Source organism: Cannabis sativa, chromosome 2, assembly GCF_029168945.1.
Source record: "Cannabis sativa cultivar Pink pepper isolate KNU-18-1 chromosome 2, ASM2916894v1, whole genome shotgun sequence".
In the NCBI taxonomy this organism is placed as follows: Eukaryota; Viridiplantae; Streptophyta; class Magnoliopsida; order Rosales; family Cannabaceae; genus Cannabis; species Cannabis sativa.
This window is the reverse complement of record NC_083602.1, coordinates 72,817,578-72,833,052: the sequence shown is the minus strand read 5'-3', so window position 1 is coordinate 72,833,052 and position 15,475 is coordinate 72,817,578. Positions and strand designations below refer to the sequence as shown.

Genomic DNA, 15,475 nt, shown 5'->3' with positions numbered 1-15,475 from the left:
ATGTATATTATTTTATAATAAAGTATTCTTTTATATTTTTACAGATTTATTATTATTATTTACATTTCTAAGATTTTTTTACGAAAAAAATAGGGTGGTGTTTTTTATTATTTTTGAAAAGTTATTATTTTGACATTATTGCTTGATTTTTTTAAGAAAATAGGAAGTGTTATTTTTTATTATTTTATAATAACATTGTTTTGATTTTGTTGATACGAGAAGTAATATAAAAATAATATTTTTATCTGAAAAGAGGAAGTAAAAATCGGTAAAAATATAAATATGAAAAAATCTATAAAAATATGAAATAAATCTAATCGTAAGTGTAAAATTTATAAATTATGTATTATTTTGTAAATTGTTTTACACCACATACTCAAATCTCTCAATTTTTTTCTATTTTACTGTGAGACAGAATTCCAGTATTTTTGTAAGATATGTATCAAAATTCCGTAGGCAGATATTTTATGTACTAGCCTCACACGACAGTACACAGTGACCGTTCTGGTCAAACCAAGCTGGGCCAAGTGAACAGAGCTTGGAAGTGGATCAGATAGCAAGCCCATTATTCCAGCCCATGTTTTCTGGATGTAGGGCCCATATATAGTCAGTGATCTTTTCATACACCTAATATGATTAATCAATTCATCACTACAAACATAATTGACAGAAAAGAAGTATAAATTATAATTATACTAAACAAACACTATTAACTCAAAATGACAGAGCCTTTGTCTTTGAAACTTTAAAGCCAATTCAAATATATAAAGGCTTGTCCCAGGCCAACCAAAGATTATTATATCTATCTATACATCTATACTCCCAGCTGTTCATACAGACTAACCGCTTCTTCTCTCTCTTCTTCTTTCATTATTATAATAATAAATAATAATATCCTAAAACATTAAAACCCAACCCAACCCTCAATTCGAAACACAGACAAGAGAAATAAATAAATGGAAAAGAAAATATATATTTAAAAGAAAAGCTTAAAGCGTTTAATGTTCAACAACCGACTTTCAACTCTACATCTCACTTAAACCTCTTCTCTCTTTATTTTCCTCCTTTATTCTTTGCTCCCTGGTTCAGTCCTCTCTTACTGAGCTTTATCTTTCTCTCTCAAAAAAAGATGAGTAAACAAGAGTTCATGAAGGTTCAGGTACACACCTTGTTGCTGTTTATTTTCAATTATAACGTTATAAAAACCAGAGTTATGAGTACCCTTTTTCTCATTGCTTATGTTTGTGTAGAAATTTAATTAATATTTTAAATTTTTATCTTCTTGCAGACTTGTGTTCTCAGAGTTAATATTCACTGTGATGGGTGTAAGCAGAAAGTGAAGAAACTGTTACAGAAAATTGATGGTAAGTTTTTGTTTTCTTTCTTTTTTCGACTACGAAAGCTTATTTTATTACTCGAGATTTGAAATACTTGTCACACTTTGACTAATTACAGTGTTTTGCTGTATTTGCCTACAGGTGTGTTTAGTGTGGCCATAGATTCAGATCAAGGAAAGGTGACCGTTTCAGGCTCTGCTGACCCGGACACACTCATCAAGAAGCTTGAAAAAAATGGAAAGCATGCAGAGTTGTGGGGATTTCAAAAGGGTCCAGCTCAAAACCAAAACCAATTCCAAAATCTCCAAAACCAGTTCAAGAACTTGCAGCTTGACGGTGGCAAAGTGGGAAAATTAGACAGGAGCAAGTCTCAGAAAGGCGGAGGCGGCGGTGCTGGTGGTGGGAAAGAGCAGCTTAAGGGGGGCGGACAACACGCGCAGCTTCAGCAGCAGCAGTTACAGCATTTACAGCAGATGGTTAAAGGGTCTGCTAAGGATATGAAGTTCCCGCCCAAGGACCAGAAATCTGTCAAGTTCAATATGAACGGTCATGATGAGTTTGACATGAGTGATCATGAGTTTGACGATGAAGATTTTGATGATGAGTTTGACGATGATGACGAGTATGATGATGATGAAGACTATGATGACGATGATGATGAGGGGTTAGGCCATGGACATGGCAATAGTCATGGGCCTCCTCATGGTGGTTATAATAATGTGCCTAACAAAGCTATGCCGATGGTGATGCCGAACAAGGTGATGCATGTAAATGGTAATGGGCCACAAGGGCCTTATGGGAAGATGGTGCCGATGATGGGTAACGTTAATGGGCCTCCTTATGGGCCCAAAGGGATGATTGATGTTCATGCCATGAACGACAAAAAAAGTAGTGGTTCGGTTAAGAAAGGTGGGACTGTTGATTTCCCAATTGAGATGATGAAGGGTAAAGGGAATGGAAATCATGAAGGGAAAAACGGCAATGGAGGGAAAAAAAGTGGGGGAAATGGAAAAGGTGGGAGTGGGAACAGCAAAGGAGGGAAATCAAAACCAAGTGGTGATAAAAATGGAGAAAAAAAGAAAAGTGGTGGGTTGCGTGCCTTATTTGGTTTTGGCAAGAAAAGTAGTACTAAAGAGGGAAGTGTTTTTAAGAAGGGAGGCAGCAATAATGGCGGTGGTGATAAAAAAAGCAATAATGGCAAAGGTGGGGGAGGGAAGCAAGAGAAGAAGAAAATGAAGAATGATTTTGATGATTTTGATATTGACTTCGCCACCGCTAATCACGGCAAAGGTGGTGGAAAAGGCGGCAAAGGTAGTGGTGCTGGCGGTGGCGGTGGTGGGAAAATGGGTCAAATGGGTGAAATGGGCCGGGGCGGGGGTGGAGGTGTTATGGGCCGAATGGGTCCGTCCGGCCCAGTGGGTCAAAATGGTGGGGGTAGAAGTCAGATGGGTATGGGCCCAATGGGTGGTAGCTTTCCAATGATGAACGGTAATGGTATGCCTGCAGTACAAGGTCTACCCGCCCAAGCCATGATGAACGGTGGATATTATCAAGGGCAAGGAATGGGGCCTGGATATGGGCCCGGGCCTGGGCCCATAAACCCATACAATCAACAGCAGCAACTACAACAATTACAGCAGCAACAACAACAGCAACAGTACATGGCTATGATGATGAATCAACAAAGGGGCAACGTGGGAAATGACATGTTCCAACCGATGATGTATGCGCGGCCGCAGCCGGCAGTGAATTACGCTTCGCATCCGGTCTCCGATAACTACACTCACGTTTTCAGTGATGAGAATACTGAAAGTTGCAACGTCATGTAAATTGCTAGGATTATTTTGACTACTAAAGTCATTTCTTTTTTGTTTGTTTTTGGAATTGGGTTAAATATCATATTTTGTATTCTTGCTCTTTTTGCTACTCTATAGTCGATATATTGTAAGTGCAAGATCGGTAGTCAAGTAACATGGCTTATGTTAGTTTAGTTTTAGTAAATAGGTTTCGTAATTGTACCACTGTTTCTTTCTCGACCCAAAAGAGGTCACGTGAATTAATGGACAAGTATTATTATTATTTATGAGTGCAATTATTGAGTAACCAAATTATAATATTCGTATTATTTATATCATACTTTTCTTCATTGGAGTTGGCACTGAGCAACTTTCAAAGTGGGCAGTGGTCTTTTATAGGTTCAATTCAAGTGAAAGTGAGATAATTAAGATAGTGCATTTCTTCCAATTATTGAGATTTAAAAATTGAAAAGATGTAAATGTGAGTTGTCACGATCAAGTACTATTGTTAAGGGTAAGGAGTATTGAAAAGTCTTTCTAGTATGATGATGATGATGAAACCTTAAATCAAATATAGTATGTAATTTGAATATTTGCTCATGCTGTATGATTTATGATTATGAGCTTTCATCCACTTTAACTCGCACGTTTTATGAAGTATATTTATATGCCGACCTTCTGTAAACTTGTGTTCACATTTGCCAAGTGGCTAGAAAACGACTGTCGTTATTATGGTTTCTGCTACTTTTTCATGAAAAATATGTAACATTTGTATCTTGGATGTTCATGTAGTTAGGTATGGTCGGTCAGTGCTGTGTATAGCCGAAAATATATTAACACTGTCGTAAACAATATTAGGTCGGTGATCTGCTTGGCTTCCAATTATTGGGATTTAAAAATTGAAAGGATGTAAATTCGGATCATAATAAATTAACATCAAATCAAAATAATCTTCCTCTTTCACTGATGCCGCTGGTTGGCATTTTGAAATATACTCTGTCATAATTTTGCGATTGGTAGCAGAAATTTGAATTGGGGCTCATTTTGTTAATATATTTTGGGTTTGTTCGGTAACCATTTTAAAAATTACTTTTTGTTTTTAAAATTAAAAATATGAAAATACAAATAAAAATTGTGTGCGGTAACTCTATTTTATTTTTTGTTTTTAAAATTAAAAAAAAAAATAGAATGGAGTGAATTTTAAAAATAAATTTTGAATGATTTTAAAAAATTTTAAAAATACTTTTATCACTTGTGCTTCTCTCTCGTTAATTACCCTTCAAAAGAGTTTCCATGGCTTCATCTTCACCATTACATGTAAATCTCTTCCTCTCTTTATCTCTATATCTCTCTCTATATATTTATATAGCTCTCTGTTCCACTCTCTATATATCTCGCCTCTCTCTCTATCTCCCTATATCTAACTAAGGAACCGTGTAGAAATTCGGTTATTTCAAGACATGAGTATGTAATGGAAGTGTTGCATGGTCACGATAGTAGGTGTTATGATTTATTCAGAACGGATAAGGACGTCTTCAAACTATTTTGTGGTGTTCTAAAAGAAAAAAAATTATTGAAAAACTCTCGCTATCTTTCTGTTTAGGAGCAAGTTGCTATGTTCTTATTTGTCATTGGACATAATGAACGACATCGTGTAGTTGCTGACCGATTTCAACAATCCACCTCAACTACATCTGAATACTTTAGGAAACTTTTGAAGGCGGTATGTCGTTTATCCAAAGAATTAATTACTCCACCTTTGTTTGATGTAGTTCTTTTAGAAATTCAATATCCATTTTTCAAGGTAAAAATTTCATACTATCTCTTTTATTATTATTTCAAAATTTAATAAATAAAGAAAGAGCAAAAGCCATTAATTTATTTTTTATTTTTAGAATTGTGTAGGAGCTATAGATGGGACTCATATCTCAGCTCATGTCCCCATTGATGAACAAATACCATATCGAGGTCAGAAGGTGGATACAACTCAAAATGTCATGTGTATATGTTCATTTGACATGAAGTTCACATATGTTGTTGCTGGATGGGAAGGATTAGCTAATGATGCACGAATTCTGTCAGAATGTGCCACAAACCCAGGTTATGAATTCCCAGCTCCACCCAATGGTAAGTGTTATCAAAATTATTATGTTTATTGACATTATTTTGTATTAATATTTATATGAAAAATTAATATCAATTAACATTGTTGACCGAGGTTTTCGGCAACCAATAAAATAATAATCATTTAGAGAGCTGTAAGAAATTAAGAAGGAGATTTTTACGTGGTTGGGGCGTTAATGAGCCTTAGACCACGAGTCTGTGTATTTATGATAGTATTTAATACAGAAAATGTTCTTGGTGAGTTTTTACTCTTCTAGCACTTGTGCAACCCAGAATTCTCGACCCCTCTTTAATGAGCTTTAGGGGGTATTTATAGTGTTTTTGTAGGGTGATCCCCAGAATTAAGGTACATGCATTTCTGTAGCTATCAGTAAAGTGGTACATTCCCAATGAATATATTATGGGTTATGCATGGTCTAATCCCTAGGTGCTGTAGGGATTTTATGAGGGCAGTCCTTAATCCCTCTTGACTATGTGATTCTTCACAGAGTACTCGTCACTAGACTTTATTGGTCATAGCCTAGTAGGTACAGATCAGGGGTTGTGCCGTCAGACTTTATTGCGTGTGGCAGTTCCAATACGCTTCCTCCCATGCGACATTAAATGCGAGATAACTGCTCAGAAGAAGCCTGACACCACCCGGAGATGCTTTGATGCCATCCTGCTCTCCGGGAGCATATGAGACCTTGCATGCCTTCTCCGGGAGGCATATCCAAAATAATTCTTTGCTTTATAAAGACTTAGCTATTTAATTCAAATGTTAAACCCTTTCCTTACATGTGTCATTGTACGGTTGGTCCACGTATTTTGGGCAAAATTAGGGGCAACAAACATTGTTTAGGAATATATTATCTGGTTGATTCTGGGTATACAAACATGCCTGGTTTTCGTTCCCCATATTGAGGAGAAAGATATCATTTGATTCAATATGCAGATCGTAATCCTCCAGGAAAAAGGGAGTTGTTCAATTATCGACATTCTTCTTTGAGAAATGTCATTGAGCGGTGCTTTAGCGTATTGAAGGCTCACTTTCATATTTTAAAGCAAATGCCTTCCTATGATCTAAAAATACAGAAGTACATTGTGATTGCCTGTTGTGGAATTCATAATTTTATAAGGACAAATGCAGAAAAAGACATATATTGATGGAGATGAAGACATTCCTGAAGTACAAGATGCTACTATACAAAGCACCCACGAAATTTTGAATGATAGTGTTGAGTTCAGCATTTCAAGAGATCAAATTCGTGAAATGGCTAATGTCCGTGATAAAATTGCTGATCATATACAGAGAGCAAATTGACGATGAAGATAATGAGTGAAGCATATTAACAATTAGAACTTTTTCATATTTTCTTCAAGATTAGACAATTATTAGTTCATATTTTATTATGACTTTGTCGGTTTTGTGTTATAGATAATGAGTTTCGTAATTTTAAATTACTTGAATTTTTTTAAGATGTTAATGAGTATTTTTAATCTGATTTATAATTTTTATATATTTGTTTAAAAATAAAAATAAATGATATTCATAATTTTTTTATTTAAAAAAATATAAATTTATGTTTTTTATTTTTAAAATTAAAAAATAAAAATGGTTAGAGAACACCATCTTTTTTTTGTGTTTTTAAAATTATAAAACAAAAGTGGTTATCGAACACATTTTTGTTGTCTATTTTTAAAATTTAAAACAAAAGTATTTATAGAACACATTTTTGTTTTTTTTTTTTTAAAAAAATTAAAAATAAAAAAAAATTATTTTGATTTTTCTGTTTTTAAAATTAAAAAACAAAAGTGTTACCAGGCGCCACCTTTATTTTTTATTTTTTTTTCATAAAAATAGTATTGTTATTTTTTAAAATTTTGTTTTTGAAAAAAGAAAAATGTGACCTCTTTGGCCAATGTTTGGTACTCCTCATCTTTAGTCTTTAGAGTAGACTTCAAATCTTTTATCTTGGACTTCAAATCTTTTATCTCATTGGCTTGATCACTGTTTTTTTGGCCTGTGCGTCATGAGTCTTCTTAGAAGTGGACTATTCCTTCTCAAACACTTCCTCAAGGCGTGTTCACTCAACTATGACCTCGTTATCACCAGCCTCCAATTTCTTGATATCCTCCTAGTACTTTCTTCCCTTGCGTGGTCATGTTGTAAGGTGCTCCTTGATCCTCCTGGTACTTTCTTGCCTTGCATGTTCATGTTGTAGGGTGTGGAATGGGCATAGCTCATAGTCATCAATGCTCGTCAAAAATCGAGACAAGTGAGTTAGAAGATGCTTAAAAGAAAACCATAAAAGTTATCAACTATAAAAATAAATATAATGGAACTTACTGTTGTCCTAATTTTTGCCCGCCTAACATGGCATGATGACCAGCAGGCCAGACAGCTTACAACCTGCAGAAGGTTGGATAGCCTACCTGTAAAAGGCTGGATAACTTACAACTTGCTAATGACATGTGTACAACAGCTCATCAACAACTGGATAGGTACCACTCAGTGCAGCTTCCAAGTCAAGAGCAAGACAAGTAATTAGACCTTGGTCGGACCATAACTGGTTGGCCAAGGAGGTATGTGTTAGAATTATTTTACTAGGATCTAGATGTACTACCATGTATGTGTTGGAATATGTTTTACCAGGATCTAGATTTACTACCATGTATGTTAATTAACATCCTAAATATGAATTTCTAAAATAATGTAAATAAACACATATAAAGTTTAGGAAACCTTACATTGGGTGCAACAGAATATTAATGACTCCTTCTGCTCAGATATCTAACACTTGTATCCTGTCCCTAGCAGAGTATCACCAAGATCTGAGCCCGAATGTCCTTCTCTTGATTCTGGATTCTTCACTGCCTTACACACTATGATTGAGATACCACTTGATGTGTGTGGGCACTCACTCTATCACTCAGGGTATGAAATTATGAAGAAAGAAAGAGGAGGGGCTAATTCGAATTCAATAGAAGAAGGCTGAAGGAAATTTTTCTGAAGGCAAGAAATTTCATCATCTCTCTTTTAAGTGTGAGCCATCACTATCTATTTATAGGCAACCACCTAGGTTTAGGTTAGGATTTATTAGGCATTAAAATAATGGAAAAATTAAGTGGAAAATCCCATATAAGTGGCCGGCCATGGTAATGGGCCCCACTTTAGAATTTTTCCACTTTTGACAAAAATTTCCTTATTTTCTCAAAAATGCCATTTTTCCAATTCTAACCATTTAAATGTCAAAATTATTTATTTAATAATTAAAATTAATTATCAAATAAAATTTCCATTTAATATATTTATTAATTAGACTTAATAAAGTCTCTTAATTAATAAATAAGACCTAGAATCTCTTTTCTTCACAATTAAGCCCTTGCTTAGTGAAAATTCATAAACTAGACATAGTCTAATTTTAGAATTATGATTGGTTAATTAAAATCAATTATCTGAGTCTTACAAGCAGTATGGTCTCAACTAGTATGGGGACCATGGGCCTATACAACCGAGCTTCCAATAAGCAGAACTAGAATTTACCAAGTGAATTCCCTAACTTATTAATTCCTTATTGCATCCACCATAGAACTTGGAATTGCACTCTCAGTCATATAGAACGCTCTATATGTTTCACGATATAGATACGCTATAAACATTTAACCATCGTTCTAATCTCAATAATCAAAGATCCTCTATAGATGATTTACGCCGAGTAGGGATAAATTTACCGTTTCACTCCTCAATGTATTTTATCCTTAAAACACTTAGCTTCCTGTAAATGATATTTTAGTGAACTAAAATATAATCACTGAAACAAGAGCTCTTCCATTTACCTCTATTAAGTTAAGCTCAAAGGAAATTATCGTTTCACTCCTATGTCCTGATAAAAGCTATAGATTCCATATCTATGTTTAGCGCTCCCACTCAATTATACTATCATGTTCCCAAAACACATGATTTAGAGCACCACCCTTGTAGACTAACAAGTAATCGCTTGTACTCTTCAAGTATTTCAGAATATACTTAACAACATTTCAATGTTTCTGTCCTGGATTTGACTGATACCTGCTCACGATTCCAACTGCATAGCAGATGTCAGGTCTAGTGCATAACATTGCATACATTAGACTTCCAACTGCAAAAGCATAAGGAACTTTTGCCATGTCCTCTATCTCTTGAGGATCAGTAGGACACTGTTCCTTAGATAGACGGATACCATATCTAGAAGGCATATTTGCCCCGTTGGTGTTGGTCATGGAGAATCTCTCTAAAACTTTGTCAATGTAAGTGGTTTGAGAGAGAGCAAGGGATCTGTTCTTCCAATTTCTGATGATCTGAATACCGAGAACATGGGCAGCCTCACCCAAATCTTTCATATTGAATTGAGTGTCTAGCCATTCCTTGATGTGAGTCATTTTCTTGATATTTTTGCCAATGATCAAAATGTCGTCAACATAAAGGACCAGGAATACTACTACTTGGTCTTTCTTGAGTTGGTAAACACAAGGTTCATCTTCATTCTGATGAAAGCCGTAGGTTTTTATGATTTCATCAAACCTTTTATTCCATGAGCGAGAAGCTTGCTTAAGTCCATAAATAGACCTATTTAATTTGCAAACTTTATTTTCTTGCCCTGGAAGAACATAGCCTTCTAGTTGCTCCATATAGATGGTTTCTTCAAGAAGCCCATTAAGGAAGGCTGTCTTGACATCCATTTGCCAGATTTCATAATCGAAAGCGGCTGCGATGGAGAGAAGAATTCGGATGGATTTGAGCATGGTGATAGGATTAAAATTTTCCTCATAGTCCACACCTTCTCTTTGACTATAACCCTTGGCGACCAGTCTAGCTTTAAAAGTTTCGACTTCGCCTCCAGTGCCTCTTTTCTTCTTGTAGACCCATTTTCATCCCATTGGACGATAGTCATCGGGTGGATCTACATATTCCCAGACTTTGTTCTTTTTCATGGAATCCATTTCTGAATCCATGCCGGCTGACCATCGCTTCCGTTGCGGACTTGCCATTGCCTGATTATAGGTTAATGGGTCGTCTTCAATACCGTCACCAACGACTATATTAATTTCACCATCCAGGCCATAACGAGACGGTTTTGTAGAAACCCTCCCACTACGACGAGGAGCGGTGATCTTCTGAACAAGAGCTTTGGTAGTAGTTTTCTCAGTTGCGATGACTGAGGGAGTGGGATTATTCTATTCTTGAGTAGAAGAGGATGGAACATTAGAAGGACTTATATCTGCAAGCATTTCCTCCAATACTACTTTACTTTGTGGTTTGAAATTCTTAATATAGTTTTCTTCAAGGAAAGTGGCGTTTGTGGAAACAAACACTTTATCATCCTTGCGACTATAAAATAGTCCACCCCTAGTCTCTTTAGATTTTCCGACAAACATGCAGACCTCAGTTCGCTTTTCAAGTTTTCCATCTTTCTTTCTTAAGACATGAGCAGGGCACCCCCAGATTCTATAATGGCGTAAACTAGGTGTACGACCTTTCCATAGTTCTAAAGGTGTCTTAGGGACTGATTTAGATGGAACAACATTTAAAATGTCGGTTCCCATCTGAATTGCATATCCCCAGAAGGACGTAGGTAGAGTTGAGTAACTAAGCATGGACCTAACCATTTCCAAAAGCGTGTGATTCCTTCTTTCTGCAACTCCATTTTGCTGTGGAGTGCTAGGGGCAGTTAATTGGGATTCAATGCCAAGTTCGATCAAATGATCTTTGAACTGCATATCCATATATTCTCCACCCCTATCAGTTCGCAAGATCTTTAACGTTTTACCCAATTGGTTTTGAGCCAATGTAAGAAATTCCTGAAACTTTTCAAACGTTTCAGATTTCTTATGCATAAGGTAAATATGACCATATCTAGAGTAATCGTCAATGAAAGTGACAAAGTACTCATAAGCACCTCGGGCTTTTACATTCAAAGGTCCGCAAACATCTGAATGCACTAGCCCTAGTGGTTGTTTGGCACGCTCTCCCTTTGCAGAGAAAGAACGTTTGGTCATCTTCCCTTCTAGGCAAGACGCGCAAACAGGTAATTCACCTAAGACGACATTTTTCAATGGACCAACTTTGGTTAGCCTATTTAGTCTGTCATAGCCTATGTGACCTAAACGTAAATGCCATAGATATGTTTCATTATCATCATCGATCTTTTGCTTTTTGTGGTTTCTAGGTTTAGCTACTTTAAAAAGTTCGTTATGTAGGGCAAATGGTTCGTCTGGTCTAAGAACATAAAGCCCATGTTCCATGGATGCAACACAAATATGAATGTCATTTCGAGAAATGGTAGAACCAGAACTCGAAAAATCTAATTTGTATTGTTGCAATTGTAAGCATGAAACAGAAATCAAGTTTCTACTGAAATTTGGAATGTATAAGACATTGTCTAATTCCAAAATTATATTTTGAAACTTGAATTTGGCTTTTCCTCTAGCTCTAACCGATACCATTTCGCCATTACCAACCTTAAGTTTCAACTCTCCGGATTTCAAATAATTCCATTTTTCAAGCAATTGCAATGAACAACTTACATGGTTTGTAGACCCAGAATCAAGAATCCAAATGGATTTATCATTCTCTAAAACACATGATTCGAAGACTAAAGCATCACTGCTTAATCGTTTTCGAATTGTTGTTCTTGCTGGTTCATTTTGTTGTGAAGTATAATTTGAGGAAGTGGAATCACTTTCTCTTATCTTCTCAACTGAGCTTGAATTAGTAGTATTTATGGAGCTATGAACTATTTGCTCTTCAGAGTGAACAATTCCAAGCTTATCTGCTTTCTGAAATTTCATGTTCATCATGAGCACATGTGAAGTATTACTCTGACCAGGAGTCTTATTCACATCTTCAAGTTCATTTGCTAAGATATTAACTAGGAGTGGATCGGGGTGAGGGTTATCCATATTGGCACTACAACATATCAATAAAACAGAAGGAAGGTTTTGGTTCAATAAATTTATACACAAGTTCAGAAAATAACAAATAATTACATATGCTATAAAAATACTAAATCTAACATAGTTTATTGTCCAAGGTTTCCAACATAATGAAATACAGTGTCCCGGTAGGCGAGAGTCAAAGATAACATTATTTGAATAGAGTAGTCAGCTCATCTAAAATAAAACCATTTTTAGCAACCTTTTATTCGATCAAAATGAGAATCCAACGTTGTCCCAATAGGCGAGAGTCAAGGTTATTCTCATTTTATGAGCTTCCACCATTGTTTCATGTTTTATGAGTTTATCTCTAAGTAGTCACCGTAGGGGAGAGTCTAATAGAGACGAAAACTTACAAAACACTTATCAAATGAGATCTTACGGTGTAAAATGCTTTCAACGAATAATTATCCATAAGGGGGACGAAGTCTAGCGTCTCGAGGTTATATTGAAAAAATTTAACTATTGTAAGACCAACAATGGAGATCGAATATCTTTTGATTAAAGCTCATTATTTTAAAAAATATGTATTTTATTTAATCATTTACTTTATTCCATATTTTAATAATGAAAAATTACCAATTAAAGTGGGTTTAGTTAAAAAAAAAATTATATAAAAAAAAAATCCAACTTTAATTAAATTTCAAAAACAATGGAATAAATTTGAAAAATATCTTATTTAAGTTGTTTAGAAGAATCTAAAAATATCCAACTTAAATATTCTTCAAACAATGACTTAATTAAATATTAACAATTAAGTTCTAACCACTTAATTTAGAAGATATTCCATTTTAAGTTTTTCCATATTTAAAAATATCAACTTAAAAAAATATCCAAAAAATCTTAATAACCAATTCCTAAATTTCTCAACTTAATTTTATAATAGGAAATTCAAAAGATATTCAAATCTAAGTTGATTTGTTAGAAATAAACAAAAATTTTAACTTAAATAGGAATATTTAATGAAATTATGAAATCAAGCTTCAGAAAGAATGTAGTTGGTTATAATTCTATATTTAATTAAACACAAGAAAAATACATATAGTTTTTTAGAATATTATTCATCAAACTATGTTTTTCTTAAATTAATTTCAAGAGAAAATAAAATTAATTATGTTGATAATCAATTTTATTAGGTCAAACTAATTTAATTAACCTACCACAGTTATCCAAATCAGGCAAATGGGCCTTCACAATTGGGGTTGTTCATGTGAGGGGAGGCTGGGTTCAGTATGTCGTGCCCACTTCTATGGCTCCCAACTCTCACACAAGGCCCAAAAGAGAGGAATTTAACCTTAAAATGAACAACTGTTATAAATTGAATGGGCCCATTAACTAAATGAGCTTAAATAAAATCTATCAAGTTATGACATTTTATTTAGCAACAACAACAACCTATATGTATCTATAAAATAAATTAAATATATAGGCTCACACATGCACACAGATTTGGATGGATCCTATCATATTACTAGGTCATACACAGATGAAAAAATAATGTAAAAATTACCTGTTACAAATTATTTACTTGACCTATTGACAATTGAACCATGGGTTAAAATTAGATCATTGGATCTGTCAACAAGTTAACCATGGCAATTTAGATCAAGCAATAATAGGTTTTAGAAAAAAAAAAACTTACAAACAATCTAAAACACATACTCCTACAACAAGTTAGATTTGGATAGTTGGATGTAGGATTTATTTAATTTAAAATATTGATTTCGAAAATGGTAAAAAAAATATTTTTCAGATTTAAAAAAATAAAATAATATTTAAAATTAAACCTAAAATTTTGAAAAATTAGGTTTCAAGTAACCTAAATATCATTTCAAAATTTTTTTTGCTAACTTACCTTTTAAATTTCATGTTATTTTAAAATTAGGTATTCAATAAAATAAAAAAGAGATAAATACATACCCTTTTCTGATTTTATAATTTAATTTAAGTAAAATAACAAAATTTAAAAGTTAACAAAAATATCTTATTTCCCTTTTTAAAATTTCATGATTATGGTATCTTATTTAAATCTAAATAAGGTCAAATTACTTAAAATAAAGTATTTTAAAAAAATATCTGACCTTAGATTTAAAATAAGATAAAATAATCAAAATTAAAAAAAAAAAAATAAGAAAAGAGGTAAGCAAAAAAATTGATTTTTACCTATTTTCAAAATCAAATTTCACTAATATCTAAAATTAATTTAAAATTCAAATTAATTTATTTCTGATAATTAGATTTGAAATATGAAAATTAAAAATCAAAATACAAAACTACACAAAAAATCGGAAGTTAATTCCATGAAATAGCATGAAAAATCTAAGAAAACGAAAAAAATGATGAACAGTACGGATGGTATGCATAGCATACCATTCCGCGCGCGCATCTAAGGGGCTGGCCGAGTTTCCACGACGCTTGGAGGCTGCAAGCAGCCATTCCACGCGCATGGGAAGAGTGCTCACCACCCCGATTTTTCTGATTTTAAAAAATTCATAACTAATTCAAATTAAATCGAAATCGAGTTCTGTAAAAAAATAAGTTGCTTTTTTTTTTCCATACTATCCAATAAAAATAATTCCAGAAACAGAAAATCAACTATTTTTTCCAGAATTCACAAACAACAATCAAACATCAATATGACATACAAAGCAACATGATACCATCCAAATCACAAACAAATCGTTTTAAGTCTAAATTTCTTGCAAGCAAATCAATTACCATGGCTCTGGTGCCAGTTGTTGGAATTATTTTACCAGGATCTTAGATCTACTCACAAGTATGTTGATTAACAACCTAAATATGAACTTCTAAAACAAATATAATTAAACACATATAAAGTATGAGAAAAGTTACATTGGGTGCAGCGGAATAATATGTCTCCTCCCACTCAGATCTCTAACCCTTGATTCCTTTCTGTCGCAGAGTATAATCAAGATCTGAGCCTGAATGTCCTTCTTTGTTGACTCTGAATTCTACACAGCCTTCCTCACTATGATTGAGGTATTACTTGATGTGTGTGGGAACTACTCTATCACTTAGAGGGATTTCGAAAAAATAGAGAAGAAAGAGAGAGAGAGAGAGAGAGAGAGAGAGAGAGAGAGAGAGAGAGAGAGAGAGAGAGAGAGTGGCGGCTCAGGAGTGTTTGTGTGAAAGAAAAGAATGCAGTAATGTGTGTGTAAATCCTGAAGCCTTTACCTTCTATTTATAGAATACCACATAGGGTTAGGATTGAATTACTTGGCATTAAAAATTGAAAAAAATAAA

At 34.1% G+C, this 15,475-nt stretch overlaps 2 protein-coding genes across 2 annotated transcripts; both read left to right on the top strand.

The window, feature by feature from the left end:
* Positions 1-632: 632 nt before the first annotated feature.
* LOC115718889 (heavy metal-associated isoprenylated plant protein 34) lies at positions 633-3,429 on the top strand. The gene is made up of 3 exons (XM_030647697.2): positions 633-1,159; positions 1,289-1,364; positions 1,479-3,429. The coding sequence occupies exons 1-3, from the start codon at positions 1,130-1,132 to the stop codon at positions 3,164-3,166; spliced, it is 1,794 nt and encodes a 597-aa protein (XP_030503557.2). The 5' UTR covers positions 633-1,129; the 3' UTR covers positions 3,167-3,429.
* A 1,319-nt stretch (positions 3,430-4,748) lies between these two features.
* On the top strand, positions 4,749-6,560 carry LOC133034502 (protein ALP1-like). The gene is made up of 4 exons (XM_061109596.1): positions 4,749-4,937; positions 5,029-5,260; positions 6,192-6,271; positions 6,387-6,560. Exons 1-4 carry the CDS (start codon positions 4,749-4,751, stop codon positions 6,558-6,560), a joined length of 675 nt encoding a protein of 224 aa, XP_060965579.1.
* The last annotated feature ends 8,915 nt before the right edge of the window (positions 6,561-15,475 follow it).

Coding starts and splice junctions, on each gene's coding strand:
- LOC115718889 (XM_030647697.2), top strand. CDS start 1,130: ATGAGTAAACAAGAGTTCATGAAGGTTCAG. Junction 1,160..1,288: donor AAGAGTTCATGAAGGTTCAG/GTACACACCTTG, acceptor ATCTTCTTGCAG/ACTTGTGTTCTCAGAGTTAA. Junction 1,365..1,478: donor ACTGTTACAGAAAATTGATG/GTAAGTTTTTGT, acceptor ATTTGCCTACAG/GTGTGTTTAGTGTGGCCATA.
- LOC133034502 (XM_061109596.1), top strand. CDS start 4,749: ATGTTCTTATTTGTCATTGGACATAATGAACGACATCGTGTAGTTGCT. Junction 4,938..5,028: donor TTCAATATCCATTTTTCAAG/GTAAAAATTTCA, acceptor TTTTATTTTTAG/AATTGTGTAGGAGCTATAGA. Junction 5,261..6,191: donor ATTCCCAGCTCCACCCAATG/GTAAGTGTTATC, acceptor TTCAATATGCAG/ATCGTAATCCTCCAGGAAAA.